Source organism: Piliocolobus tephrosceles, chromosome 3 (genome assembly GCF_002776525.5).
Source record: "Piliocolobus tephrosceles isolate RC106 chromosome 3, ASM277652v3, whole genome shotgun sequence".
Lineage (NCBI taxonomy): Eukaryota > Metazoa > Chordata > Mammalia > Primates > Cercopithecidae > Piliocolobus > Piliocolobus tephrosceles.
Window position 1 is genome coordinate 159156072 of NC_045436.1, and position 21779 is coordinate 159177850.

At 37.5% G+C, this 21779-nt stretch overlaps 1 protein-coding gene across 1 annotated transcript in view; it reads right to left on the reverse strand.

Annotated features, from left to right (window-relative positions):
• The window catches only part of TBC1D19 (TBC1 domain family member 19), a 164374-nt gene that overhangs the window by 85966 nt on the left and 56629 nt on the right, over positions 1–21779 (reverse strand). Inside the window, exons 5-8 of the mRNA XM_023223043.2 lie at positions 20936–21010; positions 19384–19447; positions 18022–18068; positions 5343–5453 (exon numbers count right to left, since the gene is read on the reverse strand). Coding sequence (XP_023078811.1) covers positions 5343–5453; positions 18022–18068; positions 19384–19447; positions 20936–21010 — 297 coding nt within the window. The remainder of the gene's footprint in view (positions 1–5342; positions 5454–18021; positions 18069–19383; positions 19448–20935; positions 21011–21779) is intronic.

Consider the following 21779-nt stretch of genomic DNA (forward strand, 5'->3'; position numbering starts at 1 on the left):
ACATTAATGACATCGAAGGCACCGCTCCCGAGGAAATCGCAACTGCATGACCCCACTATGCCCCAATTCAGCAGGAAGCAGTTAGAGCGGTCATCGGTCAACCTCCCCAATAGCACTCGGGTTTTCCTGTTGAGAGGGGGGACTGAGAGACAAGACTAGCTGGATTTCCTAGGCCGACTAAGAATTCCTAAGCCCAGCTGAGAAGGTGAATGCACCCACCTTTAAACACAGGGCTTGTAACCCAGCTCACACCCGACCAATCAGGTAGTAAAGAGGGCTCACTAAAATACAACTTAGGCTAAAAGCAGGAGGTAAAGTATTGTCAAGTCATATATCACATGAAAGCACAGGGGGAGGGAAAATGATCGGGGGATAAACCCAGGCATTCGAGCTGGGAGTGGGCAACCCCTTTTGGGTCCCCTCCCATTGTATGACAGCTCTGCTTTCACTCTATTAAATCTTGCAACTGCAAAAAAAAAAAAAAAAAAAAAGTACTGCATCTTATGTTAACAATTTGTAATGACTGAAGAGGTAAAAATTTGTTATTCTTCCATTTTCAACCATTGTTTTCCATTTATTTTAAGGTACTCTTCTGTAACTGAAATCATTTGTATTTCTTTTTTTTAATAACTTTAATCTTCATACTACAAAAGGGACTTATACCCAATAAATGCTTTAATATTAGGTTCTGTAATTAAAATGGAGAGTTTTACTTAGGCTAGGACATGTTAAAAAGCATAAACAGAACTCTGAACATCCATTTCCTACTTCACTGCCCTGGACTATTTTTAACTCAGTGTCAGCAGACATGGACCCTAATCTCAGATTTCCTTCAAAACTCACCCCAGGTATCTTATCTTCAGAGAAGCCTCCCTTGATATTCCAGGCTGATATAAGCAACTTTCTATGCATATATATTAACCTTTATCAACCAAGCACATAATCACATCATATTAAAATTGTATTTTTACTGCCCACCTCTCCACTAGCCTGCAGCACTTGGAAGACAAGCACTGTCTCTTATACACATTTGCACTCTGCTTCACTACCTGGCACAGGGCCTGACATAGCAAAGGGGTTCAATAAATATTGAACCATACTACTTAGCTCTAGTCCTAACCAGCTGCCTCCACATAATCAAATTAGTAAATAGGAATTTGTCACAACTACACTTTAAAATTAATAAATCTCAGTTATAAGGAATTTCTGTTTAATATGTATGTGTCTACATAACATTGTAATTAGGTTTAAGGGCTATCCATTATAGGATCACAGGACTCACTGAGCCTCACCAAGTTCAATACTTGTACAGGCAGACTAGGGTCACAGATAAACCATGCATCCTGGAGTCAGAATCATTATATTGCCAGGCTACATGATATAGGCAAGGCAGGGACAACTATCCATAATGACTGCGGAATAAAAGGACTAACTACACTCTTAATCATATAGCCACAATTTCTTGAAAATTAGCCACAAGCTTTTGGTTCTCCAATAGCTAAGAATGCATTCGCATCAGTTTAGGGTCTCTTCAGATAGAATACACAGTAGTCTCATTCACACATAAGCTGAAATCTTGTCTAAATTATCCTTTCCCTACTTTTTTACCTAGCAAACTCCTTCAAGTTGTCTGGCTTCAGAGTGTCATCACCTAATCTTCACATGAAACTGCCTCTACATGTGGCAGTTTCAGATATCATCTATTGATTTTATATGGAAAATGAGGATTTTAGCTCATGTACATTCTATTTCCACCCTTCAGTCATCATTAATTCTTAATTAAATCCATATTGAGAGTTTTGCATTATTGTTACTATGTAAATATTTCACTGGTGAGGCATGTTGTACTTATCAATGTTTTCATTCTTATACTTTTTTCCACACTGTTCATAAACTGATTTTTCACTTATACAATTTTCTCTAATCATTTACCTCTTTTTCCTAAACCCATAACAACTCTGAAAAGACCCTCCTTAATATAATTTCGCATGTAGTCAAGCCTGTGAGATCATCTGCACTTTTGGTGTTTTTCTTGCAGGCATCCCTCCTGGAACCTTCCAACCTCCTGCTCCAACCTAGGATTGTTGTGTTTCAGTCCAGTTGTACAGCCTTTGTCCTGGAACTTCTCTTCACTATCATTTCTGGAAATTCTCCTTCTCTTTGGTTGGGATCCTGTTTTCTGGGTCCCATATTTTGCTTCTTGTTTATGACCTTGTTTGAAGTACTTCTACCAAGAGCTCCCTAAATAACAGTAAATATTTTAGATCAGTACATCAGAAAATGTTTACTCCATCTTAACATTTGATTGACTGTTGGTTACATGTAGAATTCCAGGCTTGAAATCACTCAGGTTTTTAAAGACATTACTTCAAAGTCTTCTGGCTGAGAGTAAGATGCCACTCTGATTCCTGACACTGTATATACTCTGCTTTTCTTTTATAAAAAAATTTCAGTTTTCTCGTTTTCAAGTGTCTTGGTGTGGATCTTCTTTCATTCATGCCACTGGGTACTTGGTAAGCCTTTTCACTGGAGATTCACATCTTTCTTAAATTCTTATAAACTTAATTATGTTCCCTCTGTTTCCCTTTTCTGGAACTCCTTTTGGTCAGATGTTAATCTTTGTAGATTGATCTTGTAATTTAAGAAACCTTTTCGCTCCTATTTTTCATTTCTTTGGTTTTTTGCTTCATCTTCTGATAAAGATTTCCTCAGCTTTGTTTTCAACTCATCTATCGATATGTATTTTTTGGCATACTATATTCTCAATCCAAAAACCTCCTTTTCATTCTCAAGTGTTTTCTTGCATTAATGAAATTCTGTTCTTGTTTCAAGTAATATCTTATCTTACTGAGAATATTAACGGTTTCATTAAAGTCTCCTTTTGGGAATGGTTAACATGTCCATTTGAAGATGACATTGTGTTTACCTTCTCCCATCACTGTTGCCCTGAAAATGTACTGAATCACACACACAAAAAATTCTAAGAGAAACGCCCCCACTATATTGCTAAGCAATGTTATTTACTGAAAACATGATCTTTGACTGGTAAACCACAACTGAAATGGAAAACTGTGAGTAGAGTACAAAAACTGACTGGAAAACCCAGGCCTTAGCCACCTGTGTGGTGTCTCTTGGGAGGACTTAGAAGCTATGCTTATGTGCATTACAAGAAATGATTCCTATGGTGTATGAGACTTCCCTATGTTGTGCCTATGTGACTTGTCATTTCCAGTTGCATACCTTCATTGTGAGGGTTGGGAAGTAGCATTTGGATGGCTGTAAGGACTCTCCGTGATGATGAACCTGCTAATGGCATGCTAGTATACTGTCATGCTGTTTTCTGTCCTGTTTCACTCACAAATTTAAGTGAACCTGGTACCAGGTTATTGTCTATTATATCCTGTGAGTATGAATGTAAATCAGAACCTGAAATGCCTATTAGTAGTCATTCCCTAATTTGGCTATTTGGGTTTTGTTATTGTTGTTGCTGTTTGGTTTTGCTTTAGTTTCGTCCTGTCTCTCATACTGGAAGAATTCAAAAGTCTGGGGTTTCTAGGTTGGTCATTCCTATTTAGAAACGAGGTAATAAACTGATTGGAAGCTCTGTCGTCAAGGGTCAGGCACAGAATGCAGTAGGCTTCATTGTGAGGCAATTTAATATCTAGCCAACCTCTTTTTTGTAAGGGTTCTCTGAATCCCTGTTAGTCTTTTCTCTGGCATTCTAGAGTTGGTTGAGGGTGAGGAAAAAGAAGGTGGAGGGTGGGGAAGGTAGGGTAGTGGTGGTAAGAATGAGAGTATTAGTCTCACCATTCAGCAGACTTGCACTTAATCGCTGTTTTCAATAGCTCATTCCTGTCCTGCTCTATGTCTGAGGTCTCCGAGTGCACAGTCTTTCTGCATGTGGATCTCTAGTGAATACACCTCTGGTCTTCTGTGGGGGAGGAGGAGTCATCTGAGTATGCATGGTGATGGAAATCTGGGGGACTAACTTCTCCTGATCCAGACTTTCACACAATCTCCATTTTCAGCCCTGTGGCTCACCATGGTTTTCTGTGACATGTGGTACCTCCAATTCTTGAATATTTCTAAGGTTCTATGGAGAAAATCATCTTGCTTCTTGCATCAGTCAGTATCTAGTCAGGAAAGGGTCATACCACAAATGTGAACAGGGAAAAACAGAAGAAGCAAATGCAGAAAGCAACTATGACTTCTAGGTTAAAGGAAAGTAAACAAAAAAGAAACTAAGAACTTAGACAAGGGTCTCCTGGCGCTGAAGGCTGAGATTCATACCTCTGTAGAGAGGTAGTGTAGCTGTCACACAAATGCAGACTAGGGGTGGTAGAAAAACTTGTCAAGGGGCAGGTTAGAGCTGGACTATTGAGGACTACTAAGGTGAGTGTTATTGAGCCTCCTGCATCCCAATCTGCTGACTCCTACACACAGGAGCTAGAAATGGAAGCCCCTTCCTCCTTCTATGGCCTTGCAGTGTCCTTCTAGAACCTTCTATTGACAAAGCCTAACATCAGGCCTGCTGGCAAAGGGGAAATGTTTATAGGGTCCAGCTCCAGCATGACAAAGCAGAGCAAAAAGGAGAATTTGGAGCTGAAAGATAATAAACTGATGATTGGCAAAAACTATAATGCCATAAATATACTTTAATCTCATTCATACTTTCTATCTTCTAGGGACATTTAGGTTTGATATTCTTCTCCCCTGTTTAAGTCATTTATCATCAGTGCTCTATCTTAATACATTAATGACCAAAGTTATAAGTGGCTTTCTAGTTTCACCAAAGACAATATTTATATTTCTATGCCAATTTCTTAATTCCACCATCAGGAAATCTCCCTACTTTTCATTTTAAAATGAGCTTCCTCACAAGAATATTATGGTCTCCAGAGCAAAGCCACTCTCTAATTAATTCTTATGTTCTCCATCTCCCTAAGTGCCTCATCTTGTTATAAGCTCCACAAAAGTTTGTGAAATTAAATAAAGTGTACTTTCTTAAAAACAATTTTATAAAACTCACAATTTATCTCAATTAGTTTTATAACCATCCACCGGGCAACTGAATCCCAACAAGCTGTCTCATAAATCTATGCTACTTATTAAAATACAAAATAAGCAAAAGCATTTATAGGTCAATACAAACTCATTTTTAGTCCTATTAGCAACGCAGCTTGCTCTCTCTATATACATATTTGCAATAAAAGAATAAATGTCACTTTATTAATTTGTTTAATGAGTAGATTACCCTATTGCTTTACATACATGCTGTATAAAAACATTTTTCTAATTATCTTCTAAATGATGTTAATTTATTTTTAAGTTTCTATACTTACCAATTCAGGGATGTCTTTTACTTTCAGTGGAACTTGAATTAAACCCAAATGAGTCCTGAAACTAAGAGAATCACCGTTTTCATAATTTGGGTTGCGAAGATTAATTAATACCTTTAAAAACAAATCCAACAAAATTGGTTAGTTTCTTTATAGGATGTTTACACTTATAAAATTAGCAGGGATATTCTTTGTGTATCACCACAAAATTAATTACTATTTGGGTGATGCACATACTTTAATTACATTCTAAAATAGTATAAAAGCATATTGAAATGTTAAAATATAATGCCATAAATATACTTTAATTAGGATAGTTTTAATATTCCAATAAATGATCTACAATATAAAACTCTACGAAGTTAAGAATTTAGTTAAAAATAAAAACTTTTTGGTGGTTAGAAAAAATAAAAATTGCTTGATTATAACACTTTACCAGAGAAGGTGACAAGAAAGAAATCTTGCTTGATTGTAATATTTATCAGGAAAAATTTTAGAATCAATTCTAACACATTTAAAAACAGATATTGACAATATTTGTAGAAAGATGATGAAGTAAGATTGCAGGGCATCTCTCTCACCACTCCTATTCAACATAATATTGGAAGTTCTGGCTAGGGCAATCAGGCAAGAGAAAGAAATGAAGGGTATTCAAGTAGGAAGAGTGGAAGTCAAATTGTCTGTTTGCAGATGACATGATTGTATATTTAGAAAACCCCATTGTCTCAGCCCAAAATCTCCTTAAGCTGATGAGCAACTTTAGCAAAGTCTGAGGATATAAAATCAATGTGCAAAAATCACAAGCATTCCTTACACCAGTAACAGACAGAGAGCCAAATCATTGAACTCCCATTCACAATTGCTACTAAGAGAATAAAATACCTAGGAATCCAACTTACAAGGGATGTGAAGGACCTCTTTAAGGAGAACTACAAACCACTGCTCAAGGAAATAAGAGAGGACACAACAAATGGAAAAACATTCATGCTCATGGATAGGAAGAATCAATATCATGAAAATGGCCATACTGCCCAAAGTAATTTATAGATTCAATGCTATCCCCAAAGCTACCACTGACTTTCTTCATGGAATCAGAAAAAAACTACTTTAAACTTCATATGGAACCAAAAAAGAGCCTGCATAATCAAGACAATCCTAAGGAAAAATAACAAAGCTGGAGGTGTCATGCTTCCTAACTTCAAACTATACTACAAGACTACAGTAACCAAAACAGCATGGTACTGGTACCAAAACAGATATATAGACCAATGGAACAGAACAGAGGCCACAGAAAAAACACCACACATCTACAACCATCTGATCTTTGACTAACTTGATACAAACAAGCAATGGGGACAAGATTCCCTATTTAATAAATGGTGCTGGGAAAACTGGCTAGCCATATGCACAAAACCTAAACCGGACCTCTTCCTTACACCTTATACAAAAATAAACTCAAGACAGATTAAAGACTTAAACGTTAGACCTAAAACTATAAGAATCCTAGAAGAAAACCTGGGCAATACCATTCAGGACATAGGCATGGGCAAAGACTTCATGTCTAAAACACCAAAAGCAAAAAAAGCAATGGCAAAAAAAGCCAAAATTGACAAATGGGACCTAATTAAACTAAAGAGCTTTTGCACAGCAAAAGAAACTATCGTCAGAGTGAACAGACAACTTACAGAATGGGAGAAAATTTTGCAATCTATGCATCTGACAAAGGACTAATATCCAGAATCTACAAAGAACTTAAACATGTTTACAAGAAAAAAACAAATAACCCCATCAAAAAGTGGGCAAAGGATATGAACAGACACTTCTCAGAAGAAGACATTTATGCAGTCAACAAACATATGAAAAAATGCTCATGATCACTGGTCATTAGAGAAATACAAATCAAAACCACAATGAGATACCATCTCATAGCAGTTAGAATGGTGATCATTAAAAAGTCAGGAAACAACAGATGCTGGAGAGGATGTGGAGAAACAGAATGCTTTTACACTGTTGGTGGGAGTGTAAACTAGTTTAACCATTGTGGAAGACATTGTGGCAATTCCTCAAGGATCTAGAACTAGAAATACCCTTTGACCCAGCCATTCCATTACTGAGTATATATCCAAAGGATTATAAATCATTCTACTATAAAGACACATGCACATGTATGTTTACTGAGGCACTATTCACAATAGCAAAGACTTGGAACCAACCCAAATGTTCATCAATGATAGACTGGATGAAGAAAACGTGGCACACATATGCCATGGAATACTACATAGCCATAAAAAAGGATGAGTTCACATCCTTTGCAGGGACATGGATAAAGCTGGAAACCATTATTCTCAGCAAACTGTAACAAGAACAGAAAACCAAATACTGCATGTTCTCACTCGTAAGTGAGAGTTGAACAATGAGAACACATGGACACAGGGAGGAAAACATCACACACCAGGGCCCATCAGTGGGTCAGAGGCAAGGGGAGGGACAACATTAGGACAAACACCTAATGCAGGTGACGGGTTGATGGGTGCAGCAAACCACTATGGCACGTGTATATCTATGTAACAAAACTGCACATTCTACACATGTACTTCAGAACTTAAAGTAAAATAAAAATAAATAAATAATAATAGTAACAAAGATTGCAGGGCATCTCCTCTAAACCAAACTCACAAGGAAAAAAAATTGAAAAGCAGAGCTTAAAAAAAGGTCATTTATAGGCCGGGCGTGGTGGCTCAAGCCCGTAATCCCAGCACTTTGGGAGGCCGAGACGGGCGGATAATGAGGTCAGGAGATCGAGACCATCTTGGCTAACACGGTGAAACCCTGTCTCTACTAAAAATACAAAAAACTAGCCGGGCGAGGTGGCGGGCGCCTGTAGACCCAGCTACTCAGGAGGCTGAGGCAGGAGAATGGCGTAAACTCAGGAGGCGGAGCTTGCAGTGAGCTGAGATCCAGCCACTGCACTCCAGCCTGGGCAACAGAGCGAGACACCATCTCAAAAAAAAAAAAAAAAAAAAAAAAGGTCATTTATAGAATTTCCCAAAATAAGTGGCCAGGCACAGTGGCTCATGCCTGTACTCCCAGCACTGTGGGAGGCCAAGGCGGGCAGACTGCCTGAGCTCAGGAGCTCACAACCAGCCTGGGCAACAATGGTGAGACCCCATCTCTACTAAAATACAAAAAATTAGCCGGGCGTGGCAGTGTGCACCTGTAGTTCCAGCTACTCGGGAGGCTGAGGCAGCAGAATTGCTTGAACCCGGGAGGGGAAGGTTGCAGTGAACCAAGATCGTGCCACTGCACTCCAGCCTGGACAACAGAGCAAGACTCCATCTCAAAAAAAAAAAAAAAAAAAAGCAGATAAAACCCAACTTAGATACTGACATATCATTTAAAGTAGGAATCTTACTTCTATAAGTATAAATACAGAATATGATTCTAAGGAAAATAAATATGTTTGCTAGGATCGTACAGAAATAATGTTAGTGAAGTAGTGCTTAGATTGGAAAAATATGAAACAAATAACCCATCAGAAGGAATTATTTAAATAAAGTATGTTTAATTCATACAATAAAATACAGTATAATATGCCTCAATTAATATGGGTAATGACATGAAAAATGTTCACAATATTATTTTAAAAGTATAGTAGTTATTGCTATGCAATAACATTGTATGTTATTTTATTTCAAATTTTATTCTTATGTATAGTTACATATGCTTTCTTATTTTTCTAACAACATGCATTTTTCAAGAAACAATCATAATAATTTTAAAAAATGTTTTTAAGTAAAATGCTTGAGAGAGAAAAAAACCATTAAGAATCTAGTGGAGGAGATTATGATGACAGAAACGTTATCATATTTGAGGAAGACATTAATGAACTGATAGCTAACAGCTGATAAAATATGTGCTATAATACCAAAAAAGTTTCCTAAAATTGCAAACACTGTATTGAAACTAAAAATATCAATAGTATTTGTTTTAAAAAATAAAAAAAAAGTAACAAAGAATCTATAATTTTAGCCTAATTACCTAACAGCACAATTTTAGCCTAATTACATAAATAAGGAATCATACTACAAGGGAAACTGACAAACATAAAAGATAGAAAATGGAGAAGATATTGTAAATACATGAATAACAGAAAAATAAAAATATTAGACATGTAGAAACTGTAATTAAGGAAATAATTACTTATAATATTTGTGAATTTCAAAAAGATCTCAGCATGAGTAATAAAAGGATCAATTAAGGAACTGTCCTCAAAAAAACAGAATGTTATGAGCTATTAAGGAGAAAACATAGTTAAGAATAACCATATAAAAATTACATAAAGTTTCAGCTTTTAAGTGCTAGAAAAGGGAAGTGTTTGGGAGAAACTTTTAGTAGGCTAAGAGAAATAAAGCCATCATCATAAAGGCAGTTTTTTTACTAAACTGTCTAACATTAAAAGTAAACTGTTTATAATTCCAAAAGTTCTAAAATAATTTCTAACCAAGTTTTACTTTAGTAGATGTAAAGAGATAAAAATAAATAGCAAACATAAAGAGATAAAATGCGAAACATTCATTCATTGATTCATTTATTTATTCATTCAGTAAATATTTATTGAGCAGATTGTTTTAAGCACTGTTCTACTTGGGGACAGTGCAGTCAAGGACAGGATTAACTTACAGCTGACTTGTGGTAGTGTTATGCTACTCTCCAGGAATACCTGGAATTCTGGTAGTGACCCTTGGCCAAGATGCAGTGACATGCACTAACTAGTCAGTTGTAATATACTATTTAATGACCAAAACTAACCTGGAGGCATTCCACATGTGTTCATTTACATGGTTTACTGAAAACGTAGATTAGCAAATTGCATCTGATATAACCAGTTGCAGAAACAACCCCTCAAAAAACTTCTGTCTTGGCTCTCTAGACCAAGGTGTCTCACATGTATCCTGATGGTTTATAACTGAAAATCTAAACACATCCTGTGTAACTGAGAAAGGGCCCTGAGAGCTCAGTTGGAAATGTGGATCTCTTTGTGTTTGCAGGTTCATTCTTTCTCTTGCTGAAAGAAAGCCACATGTGGGTGTACCCTGAGAAGCCTTGTGAGTGTTGTCAATTATTTGACCCTGTGTGACTGTTGAAGCAGGGAACAAAGCAGAATGAAAAGATCTTGCCCCTGTGGAGCTTCCTTTGTAATGGAAAAGGGCAAGCAATAAGCAAAATAAATCAATAGTATGTTATACACATCATGATAGATGCTGTGGAGAAAAACAAAGCTGGAAAGGGTATAAGGAGTTCTAAGCAGAAGAGCTAGTGAAACTTCTACTGAGAAGGTGATATTTAAGCAAAGACATGAGTAGTGAGGGAGCATGCAGGTAGACATTTAGGGAAAAATCTTTCCCAGCAGATAAAACAAAGAGCAAAGACACTCAGCTGGGAGGAAGCCAGGGGTAAGCAAGGAGGCTAAAGTAGCTAGAGTAAGACCAATCAGGACAGTAACCGGAGATGAACTCAGACAGGTAATGGGATATCAAATCAAATGGGGTATTTTAGGTCACTGTCATGACTTTGGCTTTTATTTAATAAGTAGAATGAGATGGGAAGCCACTGGATAGCAGAAGAGTGGCTTATTCTGAATTGCATTTAAAGGCCTTCCTCCAGAAGCTGTGCTAAGAAAAGATTCTAGGTGGGCAAAGGTAGAAGTAGGAAGACCAGTTGGGAAGCTTGGATGTAGCAGTGGTGGTGACAAAAACTGGATGTATTCTAGATATATTTCAAAGGTAAACCTAATAGGATTACGTGTAAAGTCCAAGAGAAAGAGTGAAATCAAACATGTGTGAATTAAAATAATGAGTTCCAAGCATCTACTGAAGGGTTCCACTTGAATATTTGATATGCCTCTGAAACTTAACTAAGCTTATCACGTTCACTAACAGCCCTGTTCCGCCTCCTCAAGTAACTCTATCTCACCTCAAGTAACGTCTAGCCAATTACGCAACCTAGATACTTGAAGGTGATCATTATCTTTTCTTTTTCTCATAGACCCCATATCTGATCAGTTCTCAAATCATCCTTAAAATTTCCTTCAAATCTGTCAAATTCTTTCCATTTCCAGTGTTGTTCTCTTAATTCAGACACTCATGATGTCTTCTGGACTACTAGAACAGGGAGGGGAATAAAAAAGAAAAAGATTTCCTAAGTATGTATATGTGCAAGGCAGCAGGCTATGTGATGTACAGTCACTACTTTTTTTTTCATTATTTTACTTTTATTGTTTTTTTTTTAATTATACTTTAAGTTCTAGGGTACATGTGCACAATGTGCAGGTTTGTTACATATGTATACATGTGCTGTGTTGGTTTGCTGCACCCATTAATGCGTCATTTACATTAGGTATTTCTCCTAATGCTATCCCTCCCCCGTCTCCCCACCCCATGACAGGCCCCAGTGTGTGATGATCCCCACCCTGTGTCCAAGTGTTCTCATTGTTCAGTTCCCACCTATGAGTGAGAACATGCGGTGTTTGGTTTTCTGTTCTTGTGATAGTTTGCTCAGAATGATGGTTTCCAGCTTCATCCATGCCCCTGCAAAGGACAAGATCTCATCCTTTTCTATGGCTGCATAGTATTCCATGGTGTATATGTGCCACATTTTCTTAATCCAGTCTATCATTGATGGACATTTGGGTTGGTTCCAAGTCTTTGCTATTGTGAATAGTGCCACAATAAACATATGTGTGCATGTGTCTTTATAGTGGCATGATTTACAATCCTTTGGGTATATACCCAGTAATGGGATCACTGGGGCAAATTGTATTTCTAGTTCTAGATCCTTGAGGAATCGCCACACTGTCTTCCACAATGGTTTAGTTTATACTCCCACCAACAGTGTAAAAGTGTTCCTATTTCTCCACATCCTCTCCAGCACCTGTTGCTTCCTGACTTTTTAATGATCACCACTCTAACTGGTGTGAGATGGTATCTCATTGTGGTTTTGATCTGCATTTCTCTGATGGCGAGTGATGATGAGCATTTTTTCATGTGTCTGTTGGTTGTATAAATGTCTTCTTTTGAGAAGTGTCTGTTTGTATCTTTTGCCTACTTTTTGATGGGGTTATTTGTTTTTTTCTTGTAAATTTGTTTGAGTTCTTTGTAGGTTCTGGATATTAGCCCTTTGTCAGATAAGCAGATTGCAAAAATTTTCTCCCATTCTGTTGGTTGCCTGTTCACTCTGATGGTAGTTTCTTTTGCTAGGCAGAAGCTGTTTAGTTTAATTAGGTCCCATTTGTCAATTTTGGCTTTTTTTGCCATTGCCTTTGGTGTTTTAGTCATGAAGTCCTTGCCCATGCTTATGTCCTGAATGGTATTACCCAGGTTTTCTTCTACAGTTGTTATAGTTTTAGGTCTAACATTTAAGTCTTTAATCCATCTTGAATTAATTTTTGCAGAAGGTGTAAGGAAGGGATCCAGTTTCAGCTTTCTACATATGGCCAGCCAGTTTTCCCAGCACCATTTATTAAATAGGGAATCCTTTCCCCATTTCTTGTTTTTGTCAGGCTTGTCAAAGATCAGATGGTTATAGATGTGTGGTGTTATTTCTGAGGTCTCTGTTCTGTTCCATTGGTCTATATCTCTGTTTTGGCACCAATACCATGCTGTTTTGATTACTGCAGTCTTGTAGTATAGTTTGAAGTTAAGAAGCATGATGTCTCCAGCTTTGTTCTTTTGACTTAGGGTTGTCTTGGCAATGCGGGCTCTTTTTTAGTTCCATATGAACATTAAAGTCGTTTTTTCCAATTCTGTGAAGAAAGTCATTAGTAGCTTGATGGGGACGGCACTGAATCTATAAATTACCTTGCAGAGTATGGCGATGTTCACGATATTGATTCTTCCTATCCATGAGCACGATATGTTCTTCCATTTGTTTGTGTCCTCTTTGATTTCACTGAGCAGTGGTTTGTAGTTCTCCTTGAAGAGGTCTTTCACATCCCTCGTAAGTTGTGTTACTAGGTATTTTATTCTCTTTGAAGCAATTGTGAATGGGAGTTCATTCATGATTTGGCTCTGTTTGTCTGTTATTGGTGTATAAGAATGCTTGTGATTTTTGCACATTGATTTTGTATCCTGAGACTTTGCTGAAGTTGCTTATCAGATTAAGGAGATTTTGGGCTGAGACAATGGGGTTTTCTAAATATACAATTGGGTCATCTGCAAACAGGGACAGTTTCACTTCCTCTTTTCCTAACTGAATATCCTTTATTTCTTTCTCTTGCCTGATTGCCCAGGCCAGAACTTCCAACACTATGTTGAATAGCAGTGATGAGAGAAGGCATCCCTCTCTTGTGCCAGTTTTCAAACGGAGTGTTTCCAGTTTTTGCCCATTCAGTATGATATTGACTGTGGGTTTGTCATAAATAGCTCTTATTATTTTGAGATATCTTCCATCAATACCTAGTTTACTGAGAGTTTTTAGCATGAAGGGCTGTTGAATTTTGTTGAAGGCCTTTTCTGCATCTATTGAGATAATCATGTGGTTTTTGTCTTTGGTTCTGTTTATGTGATGGATTATGTATATTGATTTGCATATGTTGAACCAGTCTTGCATTCCAGGGATGAAACCAAATTAATGTTGGTCGATAAGCTTTTTGATGTGCTCCTGGATTTGCTTTGCCAGTATTTTATTGAGGATTTTTGCATCGATGTTCTTCAGGGATATTGGTCTAAAATTCTCTTTTTTTGTTGTGTCTCTGCCAGGCTTTGGTATCAGGATGATGCTGGCCTCATAAAATGAGCTAGGGAGGATTCCTTCTTTTTCTATTGACTGGAATAGTTTCTGAAGGAATGGTACCAGCTCCTCTTTGTACCTCTGGTAGAATTCGGCTGTGAATCCGTCTGGTCCTGAACTTCTTATTGGTTGGTAGGCTATTAATTATTGCCTCAATTTCAGAGCCTCTTATTGGTCTATTCAGCGATTCAACTTCTTCCTGGTTTAGTCTTGGGAGGGCGTATGTGTCCAGGAATTTATCCATTTCTTTTAGATTTTCTAGTTTGTATAGAGGTGTTTACAGTATTCTCTGATGGTAGTTTGTATTTCTGTGGGAACGGTAGTGATATCCCCTTTATCTTTTTTTATTGCATCTATTTGATTCTTCTCTTTTCTTCTTTATTAGTCTTGCTAGTGGTCTATCAATTTTGTTGATCTTTTCGAAAAATCAACTCCTGCATTCATTGATTTTTTGAAGGGTTTTTTGTGTCTCTATCTCCTTCAGTTCTGCTCTGATCTTAGTTATTTCTTGCCTTCTGCTAGCTTTTGAATGTGTTTGCTCTTGCTTCTCTAGTTCTTTTAATTATGCTGTTAGGATGTCGATTTTAGATCTTTCCTGCTTTCTCTTGTGGGCATTTAGTGCTATAAATTTCCCTCTACACACTGCTTTAAATGTGTCCCAGAGATTCTGGTACATTGTGTCTTTGTTCTCATTGGTTTCAAAGAACATCTTTATAGCTGCCTTCATTTCGCTATTTACCCAGTAGTCATTCACAAGCCAGTTGTTCAGTTTCCATGTAGTTGTGTGGTTTTGAGTGAGTTTCTTAATCCTGAGTTTTAATTTGATTGCACTGTGTTCTGAGAGACAGTTTGTTGTGACTCCTGTTCTTTTACATTTGCTGAGGAGTGCTTTACTCCAACTATGTGGTCAATTTTGAAATAAGTGCCATGTGGTGCTGAGAAGAATGTATTCTGTTGATTTGGAGTGGAGGGTTCTGTAGATGTCCATTAGGTCTGCTTGGTGCAGAGCTGAGTTCAGGTCCTGGATATTCTTGTTAACCTTCTGTCTCGTTGATCTGTCCAATATTGACAGTGGGGTGGTAAAGCCTCCTATTATTATTGTGTGGGAGTCTAAGTCTCTTTTTAGGTCTCTCAGGACTTGCTTTTTGAATCTGGGTGCTCCTGTATTGGGTGCATATATATTTAGGATACTTAGCTCTTCTTGTTGAATTAAACCCTTTACCATTATGTAATAGCCTTGTCTCTTTTGGTCTTTGTTTGCTTAAAGTCTGTTTTATCAGTGACTAGGATTGCAACCCCTGCTTGCTTTTTTTTTTTTTTTTTTTTTGCTTTTCATTTGCTTGGTAGATCTTCCTCCATTCCTTTACTTTGAGCCTATGTGCTTCTCTGCATGTGAGACGGGTCTCCTGAATTACAGCACATTGATGGGTCTTGACTCTTTATCCAATTTGCCAGTCCGTGTCTTTTAATTGGTGCATTTAGCCCATTTACATTTAAAGTTAATACTGTTATGTGTGAATTTGATCCTGTCATTATGACGTCAGCTGGTTATTTTGCCTGTTAGTTGATGCAGTTTCTTCCTAGCATCAATGGTCTTTACAATTTGGCATGTTTTTGCAGTGGCTGGTACCGGTTGTTCCTTTCCATATTTAGTGCTTCCTTCAGGAGCTCTTGTAAGGCAGGCCTGGTGGTGACAAAATCTCTCAGCATTTGCTTGTCTACAAAGGATTTTATTTCTCCTTCACTTATGAAGCTTAGTTTGGCTGGACATGAAATTCTGGGTGAAAATCCTTTTCCTTAAGAATGTTGAATATTGGTCCCCACTCTCTTCTGGCTTGTAGGGTTTCTGCTGAGAGATCACTGTTAGTCTGATGGGTTTCCCTTTGTGGGTAACCTGACCTTTCTCTCTGGCTGCCTTTAGCATTTTTTCTTTCATTTCAACCTTTGTTAATCGACAATTACATGTCTTGGGGTTGCTCCTCTCGAGGAGTATCTTTGTGGTGTTCTCTGTATTTCCTGAATTTGAATGTTGGCCTGCCTTGCTAGTGTGGTAAGTTCTCCTGGATAATATCCTGAAGAGTGTTTTCCAGCTTGGTTCCATTCTCCCTGTCACTTTCAGGTACACCAATGAAACGTAGATTTGGTCTTTTCACATAGTCCCATATTTCTTGGAGGCTTTGTTCATTTCTTTTTACTCTTTTTTCTCTAAACTTCTCACTTCATTTCATTCATTTGATCTTCAATCACTCATACCCTTTCTTCCACTTGACCAGATCAGCTACTGAAGCTTATGCATGCATCATGTAGTTCTCGTGCCATGGTTTTCAGCTCCATCAGGTCATTTAAGATCTTCTCTACACTGTTCATTCTAGTTAGCCATTCGTCTAATCTGGTTTTAAGCTTCCTTGTGATGGGTCCGGACATCCTCCTTTAGCTTGGAGAAGTTTGTTATTATCGACTTTCTGAAGCCTACTTCTGTCAACTTGTCAAAGTCATTCTCCATCCTGCTTTGTTCCATTGCTGGCAAGGAGCTGTGACCCTTTGGAGGAGAAGGGGCACTCTGGTTTTTAGAATTTTCAGCTTTTCTGCTCTGGTTTCTCCCCATGTTTGTGGTTTTATCTACCTTTGGTCTCTGATGATGGTGAACTACAGATGGGGTTTTGGTGTGGATGTCTTTTTTGTTGATGTTGATGCTATTCCTTTCTGTTTGTTAATTTTCCTTCTAACAGTCAGGTCCCTCAGCTGCAGGTTTGTTGGAGTTTGCTGGAGGTCCACTCCAGACCCTGTTTGCCTGGGTTTCACCAGCAGAGGCTGTTGAACAGCAAATAGTGCAGAACAGCAAATATTGCTGCCTGATCCTTCCTCTGGAAGCTTTGTCTCAGAGGGGTACCAGGCTGTGTGAGGTGTCAGTCAGCCCCTACTGGGAGATGTCTCCAAGTTAGGCTACACAGGGGTCAGGGACCCACTTGAGGAGGCAGTCTGTCTGTTCTCAGAGCTCAAACACTGTGCTGAGAGAATCACTGCTCTCTTCAGAGCTGTCACACAGGGATGTTTAAGTCTGCAGAAGTTTCTGCTGCCTTTTATTCAGCTATGCCCTGCCCCGACAGGTGGAGTCTACAGAGGCAGGCAGTCCTCGTTGAGCTGTGGTGGGCTCCACCCAATTCGAGCCACCTGCCACTTTGTTTACCTGCTCAAGCCTCAGCAATGGCAGATGCCCCTCCCCTAGCCAGGCTTGCCACTTCGTAGTTCGATCTCAGACTAGTAGTGAGCAAGGGTCCATGGGCGTGGGACCTGCTGAGCCAAGCACAGGATATGATCTCCTGGTGTGCCGTTTGCTAAGACTGTTGGAAAAGCGCAGTGTTTAGTTGGCGGTGTCCCGATTTTCCCGGTACAGTCTGTCATGGCTCAGAAAAGGAAATTCTTTTTTCCCTTGGCTCAGAAAAGGAAATCCCCCAACTCCTTGTGCTTCCCAGGTGAGGCGATGCCCCCCCAGCTTTGGCTCACCCTCCATGGGCTGCATCCTTGCCAACCAGTCCCAGTGAGATGAACCAGGTACCTCAGTTGGAAATGCAGAAATCACCCATCTTCTGTGTTGATTATGCTGGGAGCTACAGACTGGAGCTGTTCATATTCGGTCATCTTGGAACCCACTTCCTACAGTCACTATTTTTTAATCAAAATTATCCTAACTGATTTACCCCATGCTAATCTTTCCATATTCCAATATATTTTCTAACAGTAATTTTCAAACACAGATCTGATCATGTCATTCCACTGTTTCAATGACTCTGGGGCTTTTTACATCCTAATCCCTCTGCCTTGATATATTTTTACATCATCATTTATTCACATTATTTGTTCATTAATATATGTGTATTTATCCAATAGAACCTACCTCAAGAAAATCCTTAGGTGCATAAACAGGTCTGAAAAGGCTTAAATCTAGAATAAAATAGATTATAAACAAAATTTCAGCTAATAATATATGAAGTCTTATTAAATAAATGTAATCATTCTTTCATATGTTATCATACAGATAGATTAATTCAAACATTTCTTGAGAATCAATTATTTGTCATACACTGCATTAAGTACAGAGAACACTAAAATGAAAAGACAATTTCTGCCCTTCCCATCCTAGATGACATATTCTGGAAGAAATTAAGAGCATCCTATTCACAGATCGTAATTATTTATAACTGAATTGGCCAAACAAGGTCAATGTAACATAAAGGTTCTATATGAGAATTTTCAATGTACTTAAAATACAAACAATGCATTCTTAGTGAATTCCTGTAGTTGTATTAAACTATTTCCCCTTTTGAACTCAAATAACTATACATAATAACTCTATCGTGGTATTTATATCTTACCTAGTCCCCTACATGTATTTTAGCAGTGGTAAAGGAGGGGGAGGAGGGGTTATGTACATGTCTGTCTATACAATTACAAGCATCTATCATAGTAAATGAAGTATAGTTGTTATTCATTTTACATTTACAAAACTGACTACATTTTAAATATTAAAATGAACAAAAATAAATTCTTTAAAACATTTTAAAGTCTTCAAATGTATTTTTCACTATTTATCCTATTTTTAACAACCCAATATAATTAAGCTTGCACAACATTTACCTTAATTAAAAGACAAGAAGCTCAAAAATCCACTGGATAATTTATTATTTTATAAAAATGTTTTTAAACACTGCTTTAAAAAAGGATAAATAAGGACAGGCACAGTAGCTCACACCTGTAATCCCAGCACTTTGGGAGGCTCTGGTGGGAGGATTAGAGGATTACTTGAAGCCAGGAATTCAACAGAGAGAGCCAGGGCAACATAGCAAAACCCCATCTCTACAAAAAAATTAAAAAATTAGCCAGGCATGGTGGTGCGTGCCTGTAGTCTTTGCTACTCAGGAGGCTGAGGTGAAAGGACCCTCTGAGCCCAGGAGTTTCAGGTTAAAGGGAGCTGTGATCAGGCTACTGCACTCCAGCAGAGGTAACAGAGTAAGACCCTGTCTCTAAAAACACAAACAAACAAGCAAAAAGCTGCTCCTGATGTCTGTATTAATTAGTTGCATGTGGTGTCTGGGAGTTTGAGTAAGCCAGTCTAACTCTGGTTTTCCAGAAGACAGAAAATTAATGAGAAGGAAAATTAACATCTTCACAAAAGAATCGTTAATTATGTTATTTTGCATCCACAGTTAAGAAGGCAATCTTTTTCCACTACTACATTCAGAAAAAATTGTTCACATACCTGGTTCATCAGTTCCCATTTCATTCCATTTATTAAGAAGTTCTTTCTGTTCTCCAACTGGCCTCTGGAAAAGGTAATTTAAAACTGGTTTCATTTCATTTTTGAAGTCTAGCAATACAACTAAAAATAAGAATCAATAACTTATTTAAAAGCTTACATAAACTACAATAACAGGATATATAATTTCATTAAACATGTTGAATTTGGGGGGTAACTGCATTTAAATTATTATTTAACTATTATGTTATATCTAGTCTCAATGGCCTAGTTAGAACATGGTGCTAATGAGTCCAATAAAAGAAGGTAAGTGATCTGTACTGGCCAGTACATTTCACAAAGAAAAACTGCTCCCCAGCCGCATACTACATCTCTTACCCCCATCCAGCAGACTCAGAAAAGCATCATAAGGGGGACTGGCCAAGAGAGTGTGACTAAGAGTTAGTAGCATTATCTTCCTATATGAAAGGCAGTATATTATACAATACTACATATTTAGACAGTTTTTAATATAAATGTATCCTTTTTAAATACCATCCTTCTGGTGCCTTCAGTAATTTTTCCTTGGATATTATTCAAAGTATACCCACTACATCCTGTCCAACAACAGGGAATAAATAGCAGGTAGGGAGAATGAAGTAAAGGGAAACTGGGTCTCTCCTACTTGTGAGCAGCTACAAAGAATACAAAACATCCCTCAAGTGTTTTTTCTTTTCTTTCTCATCTTTTCTCCTCAATGCTCAGAGTAACGTAAGTGTTGAATATTAGATCTAAATAGAATTCCAGTTCTACAGAGAGAAGACAAATTATCCTTTTTGTTTCCTATGTTAATACCAAAAGATGGTACCGTATTGCCTGTTACAAGATCACAGTATGCCTGAACTCTATCTGTGATTCAAGAAATATGGCTATTGTGCTAATTAGCCAAAAAGTAAGGAGACTAAAGGTAATTAAAATATTTAAAGCATATTGCTAATCTTTACAGCCAAATCCTAACTCATCTATACTACAGATTTATATTTATATTTATTTGCAAAGACACAGGTTTGTTACAATAATAATTATAGCACACGAAATAGAAATCTATATAGAATGTACCCACATAATTGGCCTTTTACAGATTTTTGTTTCAAACCAAGTTGATATACTAGTAAAAATAAATAAATAGGCCAGGCGCAGTGGCTCACATCTGTAATCCCAGGACTTTGGGAGGCCAAGGTGGGCAGATCATGAGGTCAGGAGATCGAGACCCTCCTGACTAACACTGTGAAACCCCGTCTCTACCAAAAATACAAAAAAATTAGTCGGGCGTCGTGGCACGTGCCTGTAGTCCTAGTTACTTGGGAGGCTGAGGCAGGAGAATTGCTTGAACCCAGGAGGCAGAGGTTGCAGTGAGCCAAGATCACGCCACTGCACTCCAGCCTGGGTGACAGAGCAAGACTCTGTCTCTAAATAAATAAATAAATAAATGCGCCTAACAGTTATATAACTTCATGATACTTTCTAGTATTTGATTCACAATGAAATACTTAAACAGAAAAATGTTTAAAAGTACCTTTCGTGCCAGTGGGATACTCAGTTCAGTGCACATACTATTTAAACTCTTCAAAATTCTTTTTTCCCAACTTCCCTGAAACATAAAAAACAATCAATTATCTTTTCCAGTAACTATACTAAAACTAATAAAAAATATTAAAGATATTACGAATTACATAGAAATGGTAAGGTTGGTTGAGATTGGTTATCCCTATTTATTAGCTCACTCAACAAATACTGACTATTGCCTACTATATGCCAGATACTATCCTTTGTGCTATGAATTAAGCAGTGAATAACAGAAAGCCTCAGTCCTCAAATAACTGACATTTTAGTTCAGGATGGGAATAAGCATAGATTTTGTTTAAATGTCAACAAGTCATATGGTAATAAACATTATATAGAAAACATTTATGAAATGCTTAAATTTAACTTATCTTTTTATCTGATATTTTCTATCTAACATTTTTCTATTAGATAAAAAGATAAGTTAAATTTAAGCATTTCATAAATGTTTAATACTTAGGAATCCCATTAATGACCTAGTAAAAGGTAAAAATGTACAGAAATTGTTTTATTATATTGTAATTTTCCCAAAAATGAAATTTCACCCCTAAATACTTCAGCATGCACATTCTTAGAATAAGGACTTTTTCCAACATATCACAATATCATTATTATATCTAAGAAAATTAATATTTCATGATGTCATACTTAGTCGATACATGTTCAAATTTTCCAGCTATCTCCATATATCTTGTAGAGTTTCTTAAAATCTGAGATCCATTCAAAATTCATGCATTACATTTCATTGGTTGTTATGTCTCTCCCTTTCAGAGCAGTTTAATCCAGAATCTCTCTAT